Source organism: Lolium perenne, chromosome 6, assembly GCF_019359855.2.
Source record: "Lolium perenne isolate Kyuss_39 chromosome 6, Kyuss_2.0, whole genome shotgun sequence".
In the NCBI taxonomy this organism is placed as follows: Eukaryota; Viridiplantae; Streptophyta; class Magnoliopsida; order Poales; family Poaceae; genus Lolium; species Lolium perenne.
Window position 1 is genome coordinate 224,594,342 of NC_067249.2, and position 22,247 is coordinate 224,616,588.

The 22,247-nt window shown below is 43.1% G+C and overlaps 5 protein-coding genes and 1 long non-coding RNA gene across 6 annotated transcripts; 1 reads left to right on the forward strand and 5 right to left on the reverse strand.

Annotated features, from left to right (window-relative positions):
• Positions 1-3,505: 3,505 nt before the first annotated feature.
• LOC127305825 (transcription factor MYB93-like) lies at positions 3,506-4,819 on the reverse strand. The gene is made up of 3 exons (XM_051336352.2): positions 4,599-4,819; positions 4,373-4,502; positions 3,506-4,249 (listed from the first exon to the last, which is right to left on the reverse strand). The coding sequence occupies exons 1-3, from the start codon at positions 4,729-4,731 to the stop codon at positions 3,517-3,519; spliced, it is 996 nt and encodes a 331-aa protein (XP_051192312.1). The 5' UTR covers positions 4,732-4,819; the 3' UTR covers positions 3,506-3,516.
• Positions 4,820-5,153: 334 nt separating this feature from the next.
• LOC127309951 (protein FAR1-RELATED SEQUENCE 5-like) lies at positions 5,154-8,491 on the forward strand. The gene is made up of 3 exons (XM_051340661.2): positions 5,154-5,327; positions 5,792-7,317; positions 7,663-8,491. Exons 1-3 carry the CDS (start codon positions 5,154-5,156, stop codon positions 8,489-8,491), a joined length of 2,529 nt encoding a protein of 842 aa, XP_051196621.2.
• Positions 8,492-9,431: 940 nt separating this feature from the next.
• Positions 9,432-14,916, reverse strand: LOC127309952 (uncharacterized). The gene is made up of 15 exons (XM_071822436.1): positions 14,391-14,916; positions 13,285-13,955; positions 13,023-13,190; positions 12,826-12,948; positions 12,681-12,725; positions 12,467-12,580; positions 11,789-12,280; positions 11,281-11,440; positions 10,976-11,186; positions 10,656-10,842; positions 10,459-10,557; positions 10,236-10,367; positions 10,059-10,165; positions 9,854-9,926; positions 9,432-9,729 (listed from the first exon to the last, which is right to left on the reverse strand). The coding sequence occupies exons 2-15, from the start codon at positions 13,948-13,950 to the stop codon at positions 9,637-9,639; spliced, it is 2,670 nt and encodes an 889-aa protein (XP_071678537.1). The 5' UTR covers positions 13,951-13,955; positions 14,391-14,916; the 3' UTR covers positions 9,432-9,636.
• A 495-nt stretch (positions 14,917-15,411) lies between these two features.
• On the reverse strand, positions 15,412-16,496 carry LOC127309276 (uncharacterized). Its single transcript, XM_051340183.2, has 5 exons — positions 16,319-16,496; positions 16,136-16,255; positions 15,826-16,073; positions 15,664-15,739; positions 15,412-15,585 (listed from the first exon to the last, which is right to left on the reverse strand). The coding sequence occupies exons 1-5, from the start codon at positions 16,430-16,432 to the stop codon at positions 15,460-15,462; spliced, it is 684 nt and encodes a 227-aa protein (XP_051196143.1). The 5' UTR covers positions 16,433-16,496; the 3' UTR covers positions 15,412-15,459.
• A 1,717-nt stretch (positions 16,497-18,213) lies between these two features.
• LOC127309277 (uncharacterized) lies at positions 18,214-18,798 on the reverse strand. Its single transcript, XR_011746802.1, has 3 exons — positions 18,670-18,798; positions 18,432-18,594; positions 18,214-18,354 (listed from the first exon to the last, which is right to left on the reverse strand). It is a non-coding gene; the product is annotated as an uncharacterized lncRNA (long non-coding RNA).
• A 2,140-nt stretch (positions 18,799-20,938) lies between these two features.
• LOC139832907 (uncharacterized) lies at positions 20,939-22,241 on the reverse strand. Its single transcript, XM_071822880.1, has one exon. It carries the CDS (start codon positions 22,223-22,225, stop codon positions 21,164-21,166), a length of 1,062 nt encoding a protein of 353 aa, XP_071678981.1. The 5' UTR covers positions 22,226-22,241; the 3' UTR covers positions 20,939-21,163.
• Positions 22,242-22,247: the final 6 nt, after the last annotated feature.

Consider the following 22,247-nt stretch of genomic DNA (forward strand, 5'->3'; position numbering starts at 1 on the left):
GCAGACATGGCGTTTTTTTCTCATGGCGCATACCGATCCGCCACATACTCTCGTACTAGGCACATCAGGCAGCGCAAATAGTGTTGTCGTGATACAGATAAGTGTGACACATAATTATGTCATGCTAGGTATATCTTTAACGATACCTAAATTAATCACAGTCAATAATACATAATCAACTGATCAATTCTTTCATTAAGATAGTAATTTTTCATTAATATATAAAATTCCATTAGGATTACAATGAGGAATCCCATGAAACTACAAAAATGAATCCAAAAAGATAAACGGAGAAATCTAGGATTAAACACTAATCCTAGACTTTTTCCATTTTCCATTTATCTTGGGAAAATAAGTGAAAAAATCTAGTGAATCATATTCTTGAGGGCATCTCTACTCTGCGATAGTTGTACTACGAGGGCAACATGGCCGCCATGCTCCACGACGACTGCTGCAAATAGTGGTGGATACATGGCCGCAATCTTGCGCGCACCGTATTGCGACAATTTATGCCTGCCATTCTCCACGCACCCTTGCATCTGAAAGGGAAAGCAGGTTGATTAGAATAGGGTACTGAGGTGGAGGTGAAACGATAGGATGCAACATGGTATGTAGAAGAGATAAAGACCGTACCTTATAATCAGGAACAAAGGTGGAGGAATGCGACATGGAGCCTACGCTGGATCGGGAGATAGTACGACGAGAGTGAGGAGGGCGGTTATTAGGAGAGATGGAATTTGGTGAGATCTAATTTCCTTTGTAAAAATAACCCGATCTACGGTTTTTCCCTAATTGTGAGTGCGACAACATATACAAGCAGGAGCTGGGAGTGGGTAGTGAGGGTTTCATGTATTATATAGAAACATGGTTGGGAAGTGAGCGTTGGGGTTTGTTTATGGGCGCCATAACAGGTGCTTCTCCAGCTATGTGGGCCATATTTGCACAAAAGATCCATAAAGACGGTACATGACTCGGCAGATGTGGCCCGCACTTGTCAGTGAGACTTGCTGACAAATCAGTGGGACATGCTTGATAATTCTCAAGTTTTGTCCCAACTTTTAATGTCGCTTACAATTGATAAAGCAACAATTAATGCTTTCATTCCATCTACCACAACACTCATGAGCGCCAGGCTTTCCTGCACCCTACCACAAATGTTGACCCTCACTTGCATTGCCCATTTTTTATGTAAGGTTGTAAACCCTCGGCCCACTCCTCGCGCGCGATGCTGCCGCACTCTAGACTCTCCACTACCATATGTAAACTTATCTAGGCGCACTCCTCTCACCTACTATTACCCTCGTATTCTTTGGAACCAACATAACTTTATTTGGATCTTTTGGTGGATAATGTTGGTAATCTTGATATCCTGTTTGTGTCAACCCAAGCAATATGTTCACAAATATTATTGGCACTCTTGATAATCCCTAGGGTTTTATCTAGAAAACCGCAATTCCAAATAATGGAAACATAGACCCCGATCTTTCACTTCCAAAGCAACCCGTATTTATTTTTCTGAAAAATTCACAAAAGCATTTCAGAGACTACTCTACACTTATATAGTCCACTAATGCAAAAATATTTTCATATGTCTGCCGCAATATTTTATAAGATAAAGATAATTCCATTTCTGGCCATAAATACTCCATAAATTCGATGATATATCTCTACATCTGTAAGAATCATGAAACATTGTGGAGATGATAATTTTTTCAATTTATATACCTCAGGTAAAAATATTGGGTAAAGGTGAATAATATACCCACATGGTTCACGCATCAAACACCTTGGACAATAATTGTACCATCAATTGAAGTGTGTGGGTGCTAATTCCGTCTAACCGGGCCATCTCTTGAAATCTTACCTCCCCTGCCGCCCCCTCTCGGGCGGCGGTGGAGGACCCCGTCCCCAAGCCCAACAGCCATCCCTCAGGCCGCCGCTACCGCCGTCTTCGGTGCCAGTGGCGATGCCCCTCCCATCGAACGACGATGGGGAGGAGAGGGCTTCCGCGACGGCACATCATGGGAGGCGATGAGGCATAGGTTGAGGACGCCGGTCGGCAAAGATGCTTGGCTGTGGTCTGATGCACTTCGTCGGTAGCCATGGAGGAGTGGGTGGAGCGGTGGCGGCCTTCGCCCTCAGCGGCGGTTCGGCGGTGCTACGCATGATTCGCGCCACCTTTTTCCTCTCTGGTGATCCAGCAGGAGTGACTGGCAGCGTGGGGGACTGCTGGTCTAGCTTTTTTTGGGTGCCGGTCCTCGGGTTTCTCTCATGCGAAGATGCAGACCTGCCGGAGGCCAGTCTGCCTTGATCTAGCTGGAGTGATGAGTTCCGGAAGGCGCCGCCCGCAAATGGGATAGTGCATCTTTTGCCCGGAATTTGCTAGATCGGGTGGTATTCGGTCGCGCGCACCCATGCTTTTATTCCAACGTTTGGTTCTGGAGGGAGTGGCGCGAAGCTCTATTCTGTGTTGACACCAAGTGACTTTTTGGTCCATGATGAAGCCAGAAGAAGGAATATCATAAAGGCCGGATTGGAGGACTAGCTAAGGGAGGTTCAAGTCTCCGCGATGTTAAGGGACTTGCTTGGCGTTCTAGGCTCCACAACAGTGGTATGAAAGTGGGGGTGACAACACATGTGAAGTTCAGAGTCCTACCTTTCAGGGTGAAAACCCAAGGTCTGGCCTTAACTAGTTGTGCCTAGCAATGATCTTTTGTTGGAGGTATTGTTTTGAGAGCGGGAACTATCTCAAGGGTGAAAGCCTAAGATCTTTGGTCAGGCAACGACGGTGTTGGTGCACTGTTCCCTTCTTGGAGGCATCGCTTTTGGAGAGTCTGTATTTCAGGTGTTGTCTTGGTGGTGGATGTATTGTTGTTGCTAGGTCTGGGATGCTGTAGCGGGACTTTTATTTTTAGTTTTATTTTCTCTTTTTTGGTTGTGTCCGTACTGCCATTAGGGTGTTGCGTTATTGCAGGCTGGGTGTAATTGGTATCTTTTGATATTAATATATTCCCTTTATCAAAAAAATCAATTGAAGTGTACACCAAACTATTTCCAAACATCCTTAAACTTTTCGACAATACGAATTACACATATGACATATCATCGTGGTAAAAGGTCAACTTCATTTGAATAGAGGAATCCTCTATGCGAACTATCGAACACGTTGGCCTTTGATGGACATTGATGAATGCATTTGGTTTGGCATGTGGACTCGCCGTTTGGCCCCCTGCGGGTGCATTATGCACTGCATTAAACGCATGGTGGAAATAGCATTCGTCCAAAAGTGCAACAGAGCGGCTGAAACGCGAGCGGCATGTCCCTGGGCGCTCTCTGAGTCCCGAGAGCGGCATAGCGCCATAGCGTCGCCCACGTTCTGCTTGTGCGCCACTGTGCCACAGAACCCGCGCGACCTCGCCTCCATGCCTGAGCAATCGTCAGACTATTTTGAAGCATGACATCTAGCAGAGAAGCAAACGGGAGAGGGAGTAACACACACTTCGAGTAAGTCAGAACTCATGCAAACTCGCTCATGAAGTGGTCATAAAATGACTCAGACCAAATAGGGAGCTGAGCGCTGTGACCATCAGCATCAGATCTTGAGGTGCTGCAAGCATCCCCAAAGTTGCAAATAGGGAAGTCAGCAAGCGGCGGAAGGGAGTTCTCCGACATGAATAGCGGTTTGTGGGTGCTATTCTCCCCAGCACCGTTGTTCGCAGTGTAATCTGAGTTCTGGTTACCACCATTGATGATGGGCTGTTCATAGAATGAGCTACTAGGTATCTGGATGTCAGGCAGTTGCCCAGTTAAGAAGTCTTGGCCGTTGATACTCTCCAGGATCCTCGGGGACGACAACGAGGAAGAGGAAGACATCTGCGAAGGACTCAGGAGGCCAATCTGCTCCAGGTCAGTAGGGATGGTTTTTATGCTGCTGGAGGTGGGACTACTCACAATGGCCGCTGCAGACTGAAGCAGGCACTGTAAATAATCAAGCTTTGCTGCCTGGACTGCATCGGCTTGCAGCTGGAGGTGGCTGGAGGTGTTGTCTTCCCATGGACGCTGCTCCACGAGCTTGCGGAGGTTGGCAAGCGCGATGAGCTGTGGCAGCGCAGCGAAGAAGTCGGCTCTTGGTCGGTGTGTCATGGGGTCGAAGCCCATCTGGATCAGCTTCTTCTTGAGGTGCGTGTTCCAGAAGTTCTTGATCTCGTTGTCGGTCCGCCCCGGGAGGTGCTTTGCGATCGCTGACCACCTGGTTTGATCAGCACAACAGTTTACAGGTGTTAGCTAGAGAGCCTCATATCAAAGGACAGTTGATAGATGGCAGGAGTATATGTGGAACTGTGGAAGAGATTTGGTAGAGGTTGTGCATTACTTGTTGCCAAGGACGGAGTGTAGTTGGAGAATGGTCTGTTCTTCCTCGGGGGTGAACTTCCCTCTCTTGATATCTGACCTCAGGTAGTTCGTCCATCTCAGCCTGCAGCTCTTGCCACACCTGTTCAGTCCTGTGAGAGATGCATGAGTCACACTATGAACAAAAGCTAGCTATGGCCACTGTGCCTGGCTCTCAGACAGAAATTATAAGCGTGTATCGCATATACCTGCAAGCTTCGGCAGTGTTCTCCAGCTCCCATGGCCGTTCTTTACGATGTACTCTGTGAGCTTTTGGTCTTCTTCAGCGGCCCAAGGGCCCTTCTTGAGGCCATTCTCATCGCAGCAAGGTGACCTCCCCATTGATAGGACTGAGATAGGATTGGGGTAGGATGGCGCAGTTGGGAAGGAGGGAGACAAGCTATCTGCCTTCCAAGCTTGGTCCTTGGGTTTCCTGTGCCAAGGATGGCTGGTCACCGGAACACAGGTTCCTCTATATAAAGGGGGCCACTAGGCATCGTACGACTGATTATGTCTTAGGATCGGACTAGTGCGGAGCCATCTGATGAGAAGCGTGATGGCCATCTGATATGGAAACAGGCCCACCCAGAGTTAATGCCGTTAGTTTCCAATGATGGACGGCAAAGTACGAGTTAACAGCTCCCGCAATACCGCATCGGACGTAATTATACGTCGCTAACCTCGCGCTCGCTAACCTCGCGCTCGCCATTCTCGCCCGTCCTACTCGACTTCTCAGTTCTGGAGTTAGTGCTTTGTGGTGAAAAATGGCGCACCTTACACACGATATTGAGTTTCCTCCACAACAAGATCCAATCCGCAGGCGTGCATCCAGAATTCTTCATCCTTCCCCGCTAGATTTTGGTGGAAGCAGATTCCCAGCAAGTACCAGCAATGACCAGTTCAGCAATCCGCCTCTAGGAAGCAATGGAGCAAATCAGGTGAACCCCAGAATGTTTTTGCTCTCATCAGTATTTTCCTGTTTTATTGATGATCCTTATGGTTCCATATGGTTGCGTTGGTTTGAGCCTTCATGTGCTTCCTTCCTGGATTTTATTTATTAGGATTAGATCATATATGTTGTGATGATTTCAAATGGAAATATGTACTATATACTAGGAAGACGATAAAGGATTGGAGATTGTGAACTATTTGGGTACATGGAAGCTATTTGTTTGTATCTGGAGTGGACCTATAGTATTCAGGTTCGTAGCACTGTTGTTGGTGGTATGAAACATAGAAGAAGAGGGTGTGGGGAGTTTCGATTTAAATTAAACCTGTCGATTTAGGAAGCACTTACATGTATAGAGGATGCATTTCCATTTGAATTACTAAATGAAGCATATATGAAGCAGTGGTTATCATATATTTTTTGCACTGACAAAAATTACTCTTATTTATGCAGGATATACAAATGGAGGACACTGAAGGAGTATCAATGCCTGCAGTGGATGAAGGGTCATGTTCTGCACCGTTAGCACCTTATGTTGGTATGGTGTTCAACACGGTTGAGGAAGCACAAGAGTTTTACAATGACTACGCGAAGCAGCTTGGTTTTGGTACTAGAATAGCATGCTCAAAGAAGACACAGAAGAAAGGATGTGATCATCTGATAAGGAGGGAGTTCGAGTGTGCTCATGCAAGGAAGGAGAAGGTACATGGAGAGGAGAACAATCCCATAGACGATCCTGAGTTGTTTGGTGCAATAGATGGTGGAGTCGAAGCATGTAACCAAGAACCAGATTTTTTTGGGAAGAAGGATGCTCCGAAGAGGAAAAGAAACAAGGTTAACAGGCATGAATGCAAGGCAAGAATGGCAGTAGGGTTGCGGAGTGGGAAATGGGAAGTCACTGTTTTCCATGAGGAACACACACATCAATTGATCAGTACAGAAGGGAGGACTCGGTTCTATCGATCACATAGGAGAGTCCCGTATGAAGACTACATGTTTTTGAAGACGTTGCATAATCGCAATATACCGACCTCTCTCATTATGGCAACATTGGGTGATTTGCATGGCCGTGTTGGAAATCTGACCTACACGGACAAAGATGTGGCCAACATTCGGACTATGTTGAGGAAGGGAGTATCGGAGAAGGATATGTCTAAAACTGTTGAGTATTTTCAGAAACTTCAAGCTGAGAGTCCACAGTTCTATTACGATCTGAAACGGGATGAGAATCAGGCTGTGAGGGGAATTTTTTGGGTTGATGGAAGGACACGAGAGGTGTATAAAAAGTTCAAGGATTGTGTCTTTTTTGATACCACCTTCTGTACCAACCGCTATGATATGCCATTTGCACCAATTGTGGGGATCAACAACCACTTGCAAACAATTATGCTTGGATGTGCTTTGCTTCCGGACGAAACCAGTGATACATTCAAGTGGGTGTTTGAAACTTGGATGAAAGCTATGCATCATGAATATCCTACGTGCATAATGACAGATCAGGATGTTGCAATGCAAGTCGCAATAGATAAGGTGTTTCCTAATATAGTGCATCGATGTTGCCTGTGGCATGTGCTTCGGATTGCTAGGGAAAAGCTAGGAAGGCTGTTCATAACACGTAAAGACTTTGAGCAGGAATTCTTTTATAGTATATATGGATCTGACACAATTGAAGAATTTGAGATGCTATGGCAACAAATGGTGTTGAAGCACGAGTTGAGAGAGAATGAGCACCTGCTTAGAATGTGGGGTTGCAGGCATACATGGGCACCCGCTTTCTTCAAGAAAAACTTCTTCCCATTCACCGGGTACGAATCGGGTCGATCTGAAGGACTGAACTCTTTTTTCAAGAAGCTTGTGCACCCTCAAGACTCGGTGTGGCAGTTTGTGAAGCAATACGAGTACATTCAGGAAACCAGGTTGGATAGGGAGGACAATGCAGGTTACATTGATGAGGGTACAACAGCACCAGTATGGTCAAGGTATGATGTTCAAGCAGCTAGTAATATGTATCTCAGTTTGTATGCTTTTTGAGCTTCTATAGAGTAGAAAGTAGGTACTTGTGTTCCACAAAAGTAAAATGTTTAACTACTGGTTGTATCCAAACTGGATTTTTTGACCCATATATCATAATTTATGCTTCGTATGTTCATTTGTATAGATTCGTCTTTGTAGTTCTTCTGCTTCGGAAAATATTATTAGTACTGCAAAAAAAGTATTTGTGGTACTGATCGGTGCTTCATATGTTGTGTATGTTTGCTTGCGACATTCTAGTAATTGTGCTTCAGTAAAACATTAGTTAACTAATGGTTGCCATATGTTTGCAGATACAAAATTGAAGAGCAAGCATCAAAATTTTACACAAGGGCCGTATTTGGAAAATTCAAGGAAATGATGGAGCTGACGTCAGCGTTGATCATAAACCGGTGTGAAGGATTTTCGAATCAGTTTGAGCTTCGACGTAATGATCCGCGAGCTCTAAAAGTTCGTATTGTAACTGTTGAGCCAGAAGACAATTTGTACGAGTGCACCTGCAACAGATTTCACATTAATGGTGTGTTGTGTCATCACATCCTGAAGGTCATGATACACACAAATGTGCAAGAAATACCAGCAGCCTACCTAATGCATCGTTGGTCGGAGGATGCAACGATCCGTCAAGATCGTAGCAGGGTTTCTAATGGCAGCATAGTTCCAGATACAAACACGTTGAGGTACAATGCCCTCTGCCGCAAACTGGCAGGCATTGCTTCTCGGGCATGCTTCGGGGATGAGACGTACAATCTTGTGGATGGGTGGGCGGACCAAGTCGACAGGTTGGTAGAAAAGCGTAGATTGACTGGTGGTGTGCTCGAGCCAGAAGCACCTGGTGAGGTGGTTCAGATGACAAACAATTTGATGAATCCACCACAGTCAGCGAAGAAGGGCAGGCCAAAAGATAAAGAGAAAAGGAAGAAGCCATTGGTGGAACATCTGCAAGATCAAGCCAAGAAGAAAGGAGAGAAGCAACAGACGAAAAAGAAGAACAAGTACACATGCTCTAAATGTCGCGAGCCCACGCACACCAGGAGGCACTGCCCGGTCTTGGAGCTCGAAGAACAGATGCAAGCTGAACAAGAGGAAAGGATAAGACGGGAGACGGAGCTGACTCTGTGATGGACTAGGCATATTTCATATACAATGATGCATTATATATTCTTGAAGATATATAAGACTTGTCATCTATTACATTTTACTAGTTCTTAAATTTTTTGGATCTCCCAATCTATTATGTGATTGTGTTCACTATGGTTTTAGTATTTTCGTTGAAAAGAAACATGGTTGATGCAGTCATTTGTGCTTCCATATAAGTATGACAGTAGATGCATGGATGCAGGATGGTGAGAAGTAACATGTTAAAGTGAATTTCTGTAACAGTACATTACATGATGCATGGCTCTTGAGTATATGAAGCAATAGATCATTTGCTAAGATGGGTGGATGTACTTGTAATATAAAATAGATATTCGTAATTTTGTGAAATTTGATACTAATGTAAATGAAGCAAAGTAGTGTGGTAGCAGAAGTGTTTAGTGCAAGTAGCAATGACCAGTTCAACAATCCATGTCTAGACAGAAGAAGACGATGAAGGGTTGGGGACTGCAGGTTATTTCGTTTGGAAGCTATTTTTGTGTATCTGGAGTGCAACTAGCACATAGCTTGGTAGCAATGTTTTTGATGGTTTGAAGCATATATATAGCATGTATGGGTCATGGATATAATTAGAGGTTATGGGGAGTTGAGGTCATAATATAGCAGTGACGGTTTAGGAAGCACGAATCATAGTCATCCGTACTTGCATAGAAGTAGAGCAGTAGCTATGTGGAAGCCATGTTGAATCAAGAAACAAGCTCAAGTAACATGTTTATGTACGTAACACAATACAACATCCATTGCATGAGTGGTAAGTGATGGAAGCAAAAGATCACAGTTACAGGTGCATGGCAATAGTTGACACGAAATAGAAAGCTTCATAATTATGTGAAAATTTGAAATGAAACGAAGATCATGAAGTGTGGTAGCATCATGATACAAAGGAAGGTGCATCATCAGTCAATGAAAGTCAACCAAATAGAGAAGACTCAAATTTCATACAAATATATAAAATAACCTGTTATGATTCACAAAGCGTTTCGGAAACTTATTATTTCTACATTCCCAATTCTTGCCAACCCGGAACAAGTGAGTAAAAAAATCATGGTTGATCCCAACAGAAACAAAGCTAGACTGAAACTATATTTTTTAGAAGCAAATGGATCTCCTTATTTCTTCTTCAGAACCCAGGTTGGATCAGCCTTGTTCAAGGTAGAATGTAGGATCACGTGGACAATGAGCATGCGGTTTTCAAGCATTTTCTGCATGCATCAAATATTCGAAGAAGGAAAAGTTAGGTAATAGTTTGTAGTAGTAATAAATCCCTAAATGAATATTAGAGGCATCAAAACATTTACGTAAGAAACGAAGGTGCTTATTACGTACCATGCAGAAGGGTTTCAGTATCTTGCCTTCCCAGTGTTGCATGTGTAGCATTGTGAAGACACCGCAATCAAATCTGTGAGATGCATATGTAATGTTTAATAGGAGCATATGTTTGTTAATAGAGAAGCACATAAAAAATGAAAGGAAAACTTGGAAGCAATATCTTAAGTGTGAAATTCAAGGGTTTGTTAAGAATGAGGCTTACAGTGTGCTCTGAAGGCGGCATTCTAGAGGATTTGAACATACAAACTCCATGAAATTAGTATTTGGGAAGGCTTTTGCGAGAGATGCCAGCTTGCTAAAATTAGTAACCTAAGTGATGCAAGAAGGATCAGTAAAATGAAGTATTGGTGGACCAAAGAAAATGTAAGAAAGCACTTGCCAGAACATCCGCTTTCTCATAAACTTGTGTCTTATGTACTCTTTTCATAGAGTCAAGTATGTTGATCTGTTTGTGAATAAGATTGATGCAGCACAAGATCCAATGTTCGGTATCAACAATCGCAAAAAATAGCTGTAAAATATTATAGGAAAAGAAGCATTGTTGAGAAGTATGAAATCGGGAATACATATGCTGAGTAAGAAAATAAATTAAGTGTCCTAACCAGATCCTTTGATTTGAGTTTGTGTTCTTTATAAAGTTTGTTGAATTCGCGAAGGCAACTCGTAGGGTCGAATTTGTCCTCATCGACCAGTAGTTTTTGCTACATTATGAAATAAGAAAATGGGCCCTTGTGGGTTGCACGTACAAAGATTGCAGCAATATGTACACAATACTAATCTCTTATGTAAAGATTTGTACCGTTAATGATTGTGAGAAAGCAAACTTGGTGCATGTGTGTAAATTTGATGTCACGTTGTCCGTCTCGTTGTTGAAGTGTCTGATGAATAGTTCCATGACGTGGGTATCTATGTGACCACGGGGTCGAAGCGCTTCACGGAAGTGTTCATAAGAGATATGGTAGTCACCAAAATCCACAAAATGTGGCCTATGGATGCAAATAAGTAAAGAAGCAGAAGCATGGTTAATTTTACTTGAAAAAGCAGAGTTAGATTTGAATGCACAACTAAATCAGTAATATGAAAGAAATGTACATGGAGAGTTCTGGGAGTAATGGCAACCTTTTTTCTCCTTTTTTGGGAGGTTTGACGCATTGTTTGAGAATGAATTTGTAGTACGATTCCTTCTGGTCATCGGTAGTCTTGATCTTCTTTGAGGCGTTTGCTTCGTTAAGCCCGAGAAAAGCTCTCTTCTTCCTATTCTTCTTTTCTTGAGTTTGTGTACCGATGGTGTCGACAATGCTGGTTTCAGTATCTTCTGTGTGTACAGGTTCTATGAGGACACCAAATATTGGTTGTAATGCAATATTAATTAGATCTAAAGCAAGGTGAGCAGGACCAAGAATGGTACAAAATGCATAGCACACCTGGAGTTCTTTTTATGACAATAGTAGGTGCAGCAGATGGGGCTTGTTTGTGAGATGTAGCTGGGTCAAGTGAGGCTGTATGCTCGTGTTCACGTGATGCTATATGATCTTGCCCATGTGAGGGTGCAGTGGGTACTGTTTGGAAAGCAAACGTATCCAGCTTAAGAATATTAGAAAAAGAAATAGAGCAGTGGGCTAAATAGACTATATACCTGTAAGGGTTGTTCCGATAGTTGTGTTTGGAACACTTGTAGGTGCAGCAGAAGCAAAATCTTGTTGATGAGAGGTCGCCGGGTCATGTCCAGGTGAGATAGCTAGGTCTTCCATAGGTGACGCGGCCTGCTCTTGTTCAAGTGGTGGTAATTGATCTTTTTCATGCGAGGATGATTGTGCAATGGGTCCTGATTGCACAATATTAATAATTATCTTAGAAGCATGCATCAAAAAAAATGCGAGTTGTGTAAGAATGGTAAATACCTGAACTACTGGTTCCTACACCGGTGGTGACAACATCTGCTTGTTCAAGTTGGTCAGTTGGCGGGAGTGGTTGAGACCAGCTCTCACCGGGTAGTAAAAGACTGAAAGAAGGTGGCTCAATGTCATAGTAAGTCGTGTGGCTTGCACCTTGATATGGGTTGGTTTGAGCTGAAGTCGCAGCTGCTGGTGTATCAGGTTTCATTTTTTGGCGGCTTGACTTCTCTTTGCTCTTTTCCACCTCCTGTGCAATCTGGACGGCTTCCTTCCAGAAGCGTGTTTCGGGAGTTGCCTTTGAAGCACTACCTTCGGCTTCGTGAATGTTTGAAACATCTACAGCCCTTGGGGGCGACGCAAAGGAAGTAGTAGGTGCAGGATGGACCTTCCAAGCTGCGATGACATCCCTTGCAAACTCAGCCATGCGGGTACCATGTTTTTCTGTACACATTGCTTGTATATCTTCCATATCTTTAGCCCATAATTGCTTATGCTTTTCAAAGATGGGGATCATGAAATCTGGATGCTCCTGAGATGTAAGAAGCGTAAAAAACACCCTTGTGAAGCATTGGTATTTGTGCGTGAAGCATAAATGATAAAGTAATACATCAGCAGTCAGTATCATTCAGAGAATGTGAGCATGTAGTAAGGAAGCATAGTGTATAATTTTGGTTAAGAACCAGATAACAAAAGGTAATAGTGGTGTCGCAAGAACCTCAGTAGTATGGTTTCGATTTGTTTGGGCCTGCGGAGTAATGACATGTTTGGAAGCTTGCAAACTAACATTGGAAGTATGGTTTGTATTTGTTTCACGCTGCCGAAGCGTGACCTGTTTGGAAGCATGCAAGGCCAAAGTAAGAAACATAAATGTGGAGTAGAAGAAGCTAAAATTGAACACTGGTGATAAATGGCTGAGTAAAGCCGTGTACATTAGTCACATTCATGTTACTTGTTTGGCCCTGCCGAGTGGTGGCCTGTTTAGAAGCATGCATGATCAAATTAAGAAACACAAATGTATAGTAGAAGAATCTAATACTGAATATATGTTAGAAAAGAGTGAGGAAAGCGACGTACATCAGACAGAATAATGTTAGTTTGTGGTGGAGGCTGTGGTACCAATACCAACGGTGGCTGGTCGGGTTGGTGCCCAAATGGAGCATGTTGGTTAGCATATGGAGTCATGTGGAAAGGACGGAACTACAAAATAGAGCACTGTCATGATCAACATACATGTGAGAAGGACATGTAAATAGAGATGGTGCATCACTTACAGGGCGTGCGCCATATGAATGAGAATTGAGACTTAATCGACTTTTGTCGTGCTTCATAACAAATTTGAAGTCGGCGTCAGAAACATGTGATGCTCTAGGGAGCGAGTAATCAATGTGATGCACCGACAAGCTTGACTCTGGGAATTCAAGATGGTCCATGAAAATAATCTGCACAAGATAGAAATTTAGAACCATAATTTTTGCACGTATAAAAATGACATTAGATAAATGGCAGTTGGGGATTAAACAATGAGGAGCATACCGCGAGCACAGGTAAGCAGCTACCAACCCATATCTTTTTTGGTTCATTTTGTAATTTGTTATTTGCTTTCTTCTTTTGGAATGCATCAACCTCTGACATTACATTTTGAAGGATGTGTGCACCCCAATCATAATCTTTGACCTGGTTTGAATCATCAAGGCTGCCAAGATATTCCAAAGGTAACATATTTCCAGTTCCCGGGCACAAATAAGTACCCAATGCTACTTCAAAGAAGGTCCTAAAGTATGTTTCTTCATCCAGATTTCCCTTGTCAAGCATATCGATTGCATGGTGTATTGGTGCCCTTCTTCCATGGTTATAGTCTATTTTGAAGAATTCACGGTGTGCTGATTCTTGGTGCTTGCCAGTGAGAACAACCGGCCTTTTACCAGAAGGTAGGCCAAGAACTTTTACAATCATATCTTTCGTGAACAATATAGAAGCATTGCTGCGTGGGTTCCTGAATTCACCAAGCTCGGGGTTTGTCCTATCTATAATCCATTCAAGCAGTCCCTCGGGAGCTGAGAAAGAACCAACCTCCAGAAGATTACCCCACCCTCGCAGTCGAATATGATCTTTGCGTTCCTTCGCCATACCTAAAACTACATCCCTCAACCGACCAGCAGCAAATCGGCTCTTCAACAAACACTCATCCACCGGTTTCATGGTAGCTGCATACAAAAAAAGAAGCATAATATGTGAAGCATGAACAAGATATATTTGTAAAACTGTATGTAAAAGAAAGAAAATGTAAATATTATAGTAACGGTACTATGAGCTGAGGGTGCAGACTGCACGTGCCTAAGAAGCATAAGTATGTTATTTAGGAAGCAAGTAAATATCGGAAGCTAAGAGTTCACAGAATCTCAACAATACTTATTCCTATTGGAAGCATATAATTTTTGAACTAGAGCAAACCCAATTTATGCCGCCAAAAGGGTGGAAAGAGACAGAAAGTAATTTTTTCCATAAAATTTTTAGAACTGATGGCATACACGGCATACACAATCAGATGAAATTGAAACAAAAAAATGCAATTACCACATAAAGAAGTCAATTGGCTGCATTGTGCATCTGAGAAAAAAGTAATGCAATCGACTTGATACCTTCCGCTAGTTGCAGAAATCTGCAGCGCGAATGCCTACAGGGTTGTGCTCCAAAACTTGCAATCTAGACGGCCGTACGCTCGTTGCTGGCTAGTGAGGTGAGGCGTACCGGCGATGTGAGACAGGGCCGCAGATCGGCCGTTGATTTCGCTCTTCGTCCGTGGGTCGTCGAGTTCAACAGCGCCTAGCGGGGGATTTGGGCCCGAGCATGGTCGAACGGGAGGTTCAGCTGGAATACAAGGGGCGAAAAAATGGCGGTGGATGGGGATGAGAAGTGGACGGCCGTCGGCGGTGAGCAGATCAGAGGGAACAGGTAAGCGGAGCGGCGATGCAGGTGAGCGGCAGCTCCGAAGCGTAGTTCAGGGACGGTTAGAGGAGACGAATCGTTAACGGAGATAACGGGAGAGATTTGGGGAGATGGGCGTGTAATTAGGTGGGCCTGTAATTAAGTTGGCCCGTAATTATGGGGCAGGGAGGAGATCTTTGGAATGCTTACAGCCCTGAGATGCCACAAGGATGGACGACGGACAAGCCGTCCGACGTTTCGATAGAAATCAGACTACTGATTAGAAGAGTTTCCCCTATATAAAGGCAAAGAAATCCTGGATTCCTAAACCAAGGTTAGACATAATTTATTCAAGTAGTAATGACTGATTTGCCCTTTGATTATTCGAGTATGCGACATGGAAGGGCAAGGGTAATGATGTACATACTAAATTTGGGCCGTTGATCTCTGTTGTTGACTTAGGCCATGGAGGTTGCTAACTACTAATACTTGGGTAAGCAATCACGTCGATATACCCTGTCTTCCTTTAGAATTATTGTTAAAAGGTTTTCTGCTTAATCCTTGCTATGATTATCTTGTTTTTTAAACTGCGCCAGTTTAGTGTTACTAGTAGAATGCCCGTGCTTCGCCACGGCCCTTTAACATAGTGTCAAATGCATAAACGTGTAAATAATGCATGCAAATATTAAAGTATATAAAATAAATATTTAATACTTAAAATATTTAAAGATCCACTTCGCACAATTCATTTTGTAGAAGAGAAATGACTGAATACACTATTTATTAAAGCCATGGTCCGTTGACGCGTCTAAGGTATTCTCGCACGATCTCAGGAATGTTGTCTTCAACTTCATTAGCCAGATACTTGAGTATGTGTATCAAAAACTTTTTCCTTAGCTCGTAACCATCCTGCACAATTGGTATATCATGTTAACATGAAGTTTTCTTCCCACAAAAAATATAAGATTGTGAACATAGAGTACTCACGCTGCAAACTGGATGAACAAATCTTTTACCATCCCATGAAAGCATAAAACTAAATACTAAGTATCCAGACAATTTTCTGCAAATAAATGGAACATATCATTATCTTGGTCATTAGAATGACGATAAAATAAGCTGCTTGTAAAGATAACTGAGAAAAATCACCCGTCGGGGCTTGTTGGTATTGGGATATTGTGAGGATATTTACGTGGCCAGAAATAAATATCGGAATTCCAGCCAGGTTGCGCTATCTCAAGAGCATCATTTAGATAGAATGAACACCTTTGTAATTTTAGTTGGTACCTCTCTTCTGATAGAGTTTCAGAACATGGGTCTAAAATACATACACGACACTCATGTTTGTCGATGGTGAACAAGATGAAGTGGCCAAGAAATGCGTGTGGTAAAAAAATCTGCAAGTGGTGAGCATTAAAACACATAAATAATGTTAATAATGGAAAAGAGACTAACTTACCATGTTGCATGATGATATATTATGGTCTATCCCAGGCCAGCTATGAAAAAATGTTGCCAACTCCTTAATATCTGGCTTAACACGCCAAAGTGGATGTTTTCTACCATGGAATATCGCCGACTGAAATGAAAAAAGGTTTAGAACCATAACAGTGACAATAAATATGCGATTATAATAACTTACACAAAATCTCAAGTCCATGTTGTGCACGGGAGGCTCTATAAAAAATTGTATCTCATCACATGCCACTATGCGCACAGCCATGTTGAAACAATCCTTGTCCATTGGCTGGTCCATCCTGAGTATGTCCTGAATTTGCTTTAGAATTAATCCTAGTGGATAAGGTGTGGAGCTTCGCACCCATTCTTTTCTGCAAAATAATTGATAAGAATAATGATATGATAATAATATGTACCGACGCTTGATCAATATCTTATGAGGCTTACTTTAAACATGTTGCATCGTCAATGGACATGATGTATTTGCATATCTCGTCAACAAACTCATCTGGTTTGGTGGACAAGGTGCAAATAGGAAGCTGGATATTTTCTTTGGCTACATCTCCTTGGTGTTCTTTACCTAGGCTTGGCAATTCCGTAATATCAGAGTCGGATCCATTTTCTTGATCTTTAGATTGATTATATATTGGACTGCCTCTTATTTTGTTTAGTTCCGAATCATGCAATATGGCAATTAATTTTCTTCGGAATGCTTTCATATCCTCCTACAAAGTAGTAAGAAACATTGATATTGTAAATTAATAATTTAAGATGCAAGATACTACTAACGGTCTCTAAACAAAAATAATACCTGAGTGATGCAGTCAGAAAGCATATCGCCTGTCCAATATTCCATAAAGTTTAACATGAACAACCCGCACGATGCGCTACAAAATTAGCAAATGTTATAGTAGAATTCTATCTAGACAAATCAACATAAAAATATTAAAACAATCATTAATCTAGAAAGATTTTCGGTATACTTCATGCTACTGGTACCAATGGAGGATGCTAAAATATCATTCGACCTACCCAATCCTCCAGACTGGCAAACCGCACATTTTTTGTAAACAATTTAGAGTTTTCAGACCTACTTGATCAGAGGATTAATAACTTTTTTTTGCATAGGTTCATGGTAGCTCAACTGCTTAGTTAATATTATTTTCTATCTCATGTCACTGAACTACCGTGCACCACACGACCTAGAAAAACAAAAAATTACGTTAGTACCCATATAGAAGAGACATAGAGCTGATACACCAAAAAAGAAGTGCCTGAGCTTCTCCACGATCCGTTACTCAATGGTAAGGTCTAATTTAACTACTATCCAAACACACCTTTAAATACATTACTTTTGTATCACCGTAATTTTCACATTCGAAAGTTCAAGAGATTCAACATACCCATCAGTCTGCACTGGTTTTCGGATATGCTCTACTATTGGCCATGTCGTGACATCGAGATCGTGCCACTTTTCACCTTTGTCAAATCCCATTCTTTGGGATGCAGTCTTTAAGTGCTTCTCAAGTCCTCGGAGCTGTTATATGAGGAAAAAAGATATTAAACACCGAGGAAAAAGTAAAATGTCAAGAGGAGATCATAATCAAATAACTTACCATAAACGTGAGGTCAGTTCTACCCATTCCAGGACCAAGTGAGTCTAATACTTGTATCAAGCGTTTCTTCGCATTGATGACCGCTAAATACCAGTGAGTCTTACTGATATTTATCGGTAGGAAGATCTAAAATAAAATATTACATAAGTAGGTATACACATGTTAAAAATATAATAAATGAGATGCATAGGTAGGGATTTAGTTCTCACCATGTCATGCTTTAGATAAATATATGCCTGCTCTATGATATGACGATATATTTTTACGTCTTTCTTCAGCATATTGGAGACGTATGTTTTATCCATATATACCTTATTGCCAGCTCTGTTAAGTAGATGATCACATGCACGCATGCAATATATGTAGGCATTTATCACCTACAATTGAACACATAAAATACATTTAAATTAAAAATAGACACATATTGTGTAAATAGTGATTTCTTGTTGACTTACATCATCGGGCAGAAATCCGTCATCACATGTAAGACACTTTAAATGGTCATTAGATAGCGATGCATCACCGATCTCCACAAAGTTGGTATTTTTAGGTGCAGACATTATTGATTCAATGACGACAAAATCTTCCGCGGTGCAGACATAGTCTGGCAAGATATATAAGTGTGCCACATTAATTACATAAAAAGTAATATAGCAAAAAGGAAAGGGCGGAACTAAGTACCTTTTGGGATAATGTTTGTGTTTTCTTTTTTTGGTTTATTATGACATGACTCCTTTGGATTTGAAAGAGTCGATGAGTCTAGGGTCCCTTCCATCAAGGTAGCCTCGAGGCTTTTGGTGATGGCTTCTTTAACATCAACATCCATTTTTATATTGTCCATGACCTGCAAAAAACGAAATTAATTATAAAGATCTTTTTATCTAGGAACATGTGTTCAGAAAAATATAATCAAAATCACCTTGGTTGATTCGGTAAAACTCGTCTCTTCCACCAACATTGTATCTGAACCTATGTCGATAGGTTCATTCAAAGCATTTGTAGTATCTGCCTCAGTTCCGTCCATGATCTACAATAGTTAATACACATTGTAAGAGATAAATATTTGCGATCTGAAAACAGTCAAAACATAATTGATTTGAGAAAATTTGTAGACATGATCGCTTGTTATCCTGGAGCCCACCTGTTACTGAACAGGAGAACATCAATTATAAGCGAGGTTGCTTAACTACAGTACTGGATGGATTAAAAAAAAGGAGAGAAAAGCATCTCGTAACGTGGCTATATACATGTTACATGTCTTGAACAAGGCAAAAGGGGAAAATGCCTTATATCACCCCACCGAGCAGGGGGGAAAAAGCATCTCGTACAGGGAGAAGCACCTCGTCAAGTCCCTCCGCGCCGACCAGTCCGCCGCCGGCGAGTCGTCGGCCGTCGCCCGCGCGCTCTCCGCGATCCACCGCGAGATCCGCGCCCCGGACGCGGCCACCAAGGCCACCGCGCTCCAGAAGCTCACCTACCTCTCCTCCCTCCACTTCGCCCCCGTCGCCGCCCACCCGCTCGCCTTCCCGGCCATCGAGCTCCTCGCCTCGCCGCACCTCACGCACAAGCGCCTCGCCTACCTCGCCGCCTCCCTCTCCCTCTCCCCGGCCTCGCTCTCCCTCCTCCCCCTCGCCACCCACCAGCTCCACAAGGACCTCTCCCCTTCCACCGCCGCCCCCGCCGCCCACCACCTATGCGCCCTCGCGCTGCACCTCCTCGCCTCCCCCGCCGCGGCCGCCGCGCCCGACCTCGCCGCCCACCTCGCGCAAGACCTAGTGCCCCACCTCTCCCGCGGGCGCAAGGTTCCGGCTGCAGGCCGCCCCGCCTCCGGCGCCGAGCCACATCGTCATTCGCCGCAGGCGGCCCCTACTCCGCCGCGTCCGCCCCAACCTGGACCGGCTCGCCGTGGTGCATCCCCGCGGCTCTCTCCTTCTTGCCGCGGCTGCCATGGATCTCCTTCTGATTATCGGCGTTGCTGACTCGATTGTGTGCGGTGCGCGCGTGGTAATCGATGCCGGTGGAGAGGGGAAGAGGGAGTACCTTGATGCCGGTGGGCGATTGCTAGCTGCCTGGAGGATTCGTCGCTTGAGAGAAAAAGGTTCGTACGGAAACAGAGATATGTTTAGGTCTCGGGAGAAAATATTGTAGGGTTGTTTGGATTTGTTAGTTAGTTATTCCTGAAATCTGTTAGCAATTTTCGTGGGAATCTGTTTTGCAGGCCCTTTCTTGTTTTTATTGTTGTTTGGATTTGTTAGTTAGTTATTCCTGAAATCTGTTAGCAATTTTCGTGGGAATCTGTTTTGCAGGCCCTTTCTTGTTTTTATTGAACTTTGGAAAGTAACCATATTTGCAGCCAGTAGTTGTTCTGAACCCCAATTGGCATGCAACAAAAATCTAAATAGGACATGAATTAAAATCAGGGCCTGAACAATGAAAATGTATCCACGAAATAGTGAATAAATTATCTAACCAGTGCATTACTATGGAAATCCTAGATATAATGAACCGGGGAGAGAGAATGAGGATTGTATTTTTTTAGGTGGGGGTATATGTACCGCTAAAACCTTGGTTTAGGCGGCAACCTAAAAAAATTTGAATTTTGGTTTTATCTGGATTGGTTAGAGCTTTTCTAGCGCCTCTATATAATAAAAATAATAATCTGATCTGACGCAAAACTACCTAAGTCTTATCCATCGAACAAATAGTTATTATATCTAGGAGGTTTGTTAGGTACTGTTGCTACCTAACTAACAAATCCTATCTATCCGTCAACAAAAAAAAATTCTATCTATCTCTGTGCGTCGTGACGACCTGGACTAACTAACTCCCCGTGGCACCAAAAATTGGGCAGCGACCTGGAATGCATGTGCAAATAATTGCAGGCGCTTTTACAAAAACTGGGTAGCGACCTGTGCGTGTTCCAGTTTGTTAAGCTGTGTTTTATTAATACATCGCTTATCATAGGTTTGTTCTAGCTCTGAAGTCATTTTGTTTATTTTAACAAGTCCATTCCCATCTTTTGGGAAGTCAAGCATAATTTGTTTAAATAAATAGGTAGCGTACACCTTTGGGTGTTTGGTTCTTCAAAGTGTTGATAATAATCATGCATTTGTGTTCATCCATTTCACAAGTAAGCAACGTTACTAATGTCCCAGATTCTGCCCGGACGAAAATCATTTAACCAAATTTTCGAGATAAATGATAAACCCAAAGTAAGATCTAGATATATTATTCAAATCATTTAACCATTCATTTATATTCCTCCATTTCGCAAGTGGATGTCACAGATGGGACGATCATTTCAGATGCACGTGTACCAAGTATGTTTGCCAAAAAAGAGCAGCAGCTAGAAAATAATATATTAATTGCCAGTAGTAGCACACATGTATGAAGTCTGTTTACAACCAGCGGCATCAACCGCTTAAGACTTCCTTGTAGACTATATTCACCGTTGTTGTTACTAAGGACTCAGATCTTTTTCGCTTTTTTGGTTTCTTGGTCTTGTCCTTTCCATTGTCCTTGATGGCCAGGATCTTTATGTTACTCTTTGTTGTGGCTCTTGACAACGCCACGTAGAGCTGACCATGGGAGAATACCGGCTCAGGTAGGTAGACGCCGACAATCGGAATGGTCTGTCCTTGCGCCTTGTTGATCGTCATGGCAAAGCTGAGTCTTACCGGGAATTGCTTTCTCTTAAATTTGAACGGGAACATGTCGTCATCGGAGGGGCAGAGAGGTATCCGAGGAAGAAACACCCTCTCCCCAGCATGTTGTCCCACCACGATCTCGGCGTCGATGGCGTTCCTTTGAAACCCACGGACCACGAGCCTTGTGCCGTTACACAGCCCGCTAGCTGGGTCAATGTTCCTTAAGAGTATAATAGGGCAGTTTATCTTCAGCTTAAGTGTGTGAGGAGGAAGACCATTAGGAGTCAGGTCGTTCAAGAACTCTTGAGAGTAGTATCCATGCGGATCGTCTTCTGCACTATCAAAGCTATGGTAGATCTTCTCCTCTCCCTGGAAACGATCTATCATCCGTAGGTTTATTATATCCACATTATCGTTTTTGGTGGAGAGGATTGCTCGAGATGTCATGTAACCAGGATCTGTCATGTTGTGGTCCAGGGCAGGAAACACATGGTTGATTAGCTTCTCTAAGTCGTCGACCTCGTTGTCTGTTGAAGGCACACATATATCTTCTGCGAGTCGGATGTTGCCTTCCTCGTCTGTCTCCTCGGTGCCATTTCCTACCCTCAATAGGTAATCTGCAAACCACTGGTCGTTATGCGCCCTCATGTTGGTGACAAGCCTTAGCGGGCGCATTTCCTTCCAGAGGTACGAACTCCGCAGGGTCGCCTCGACTATCTGACCTCGGCTCCCTTTCCTGACAACCGGAAGCACCTGCCTGAAATCTCCACCAAACACGACGGTCTTGCCCCCGAAAGGCCGGTCCCGTCGGCCCATGATGTCACGCATGCTCTTGTCCAGTGCCTCAACC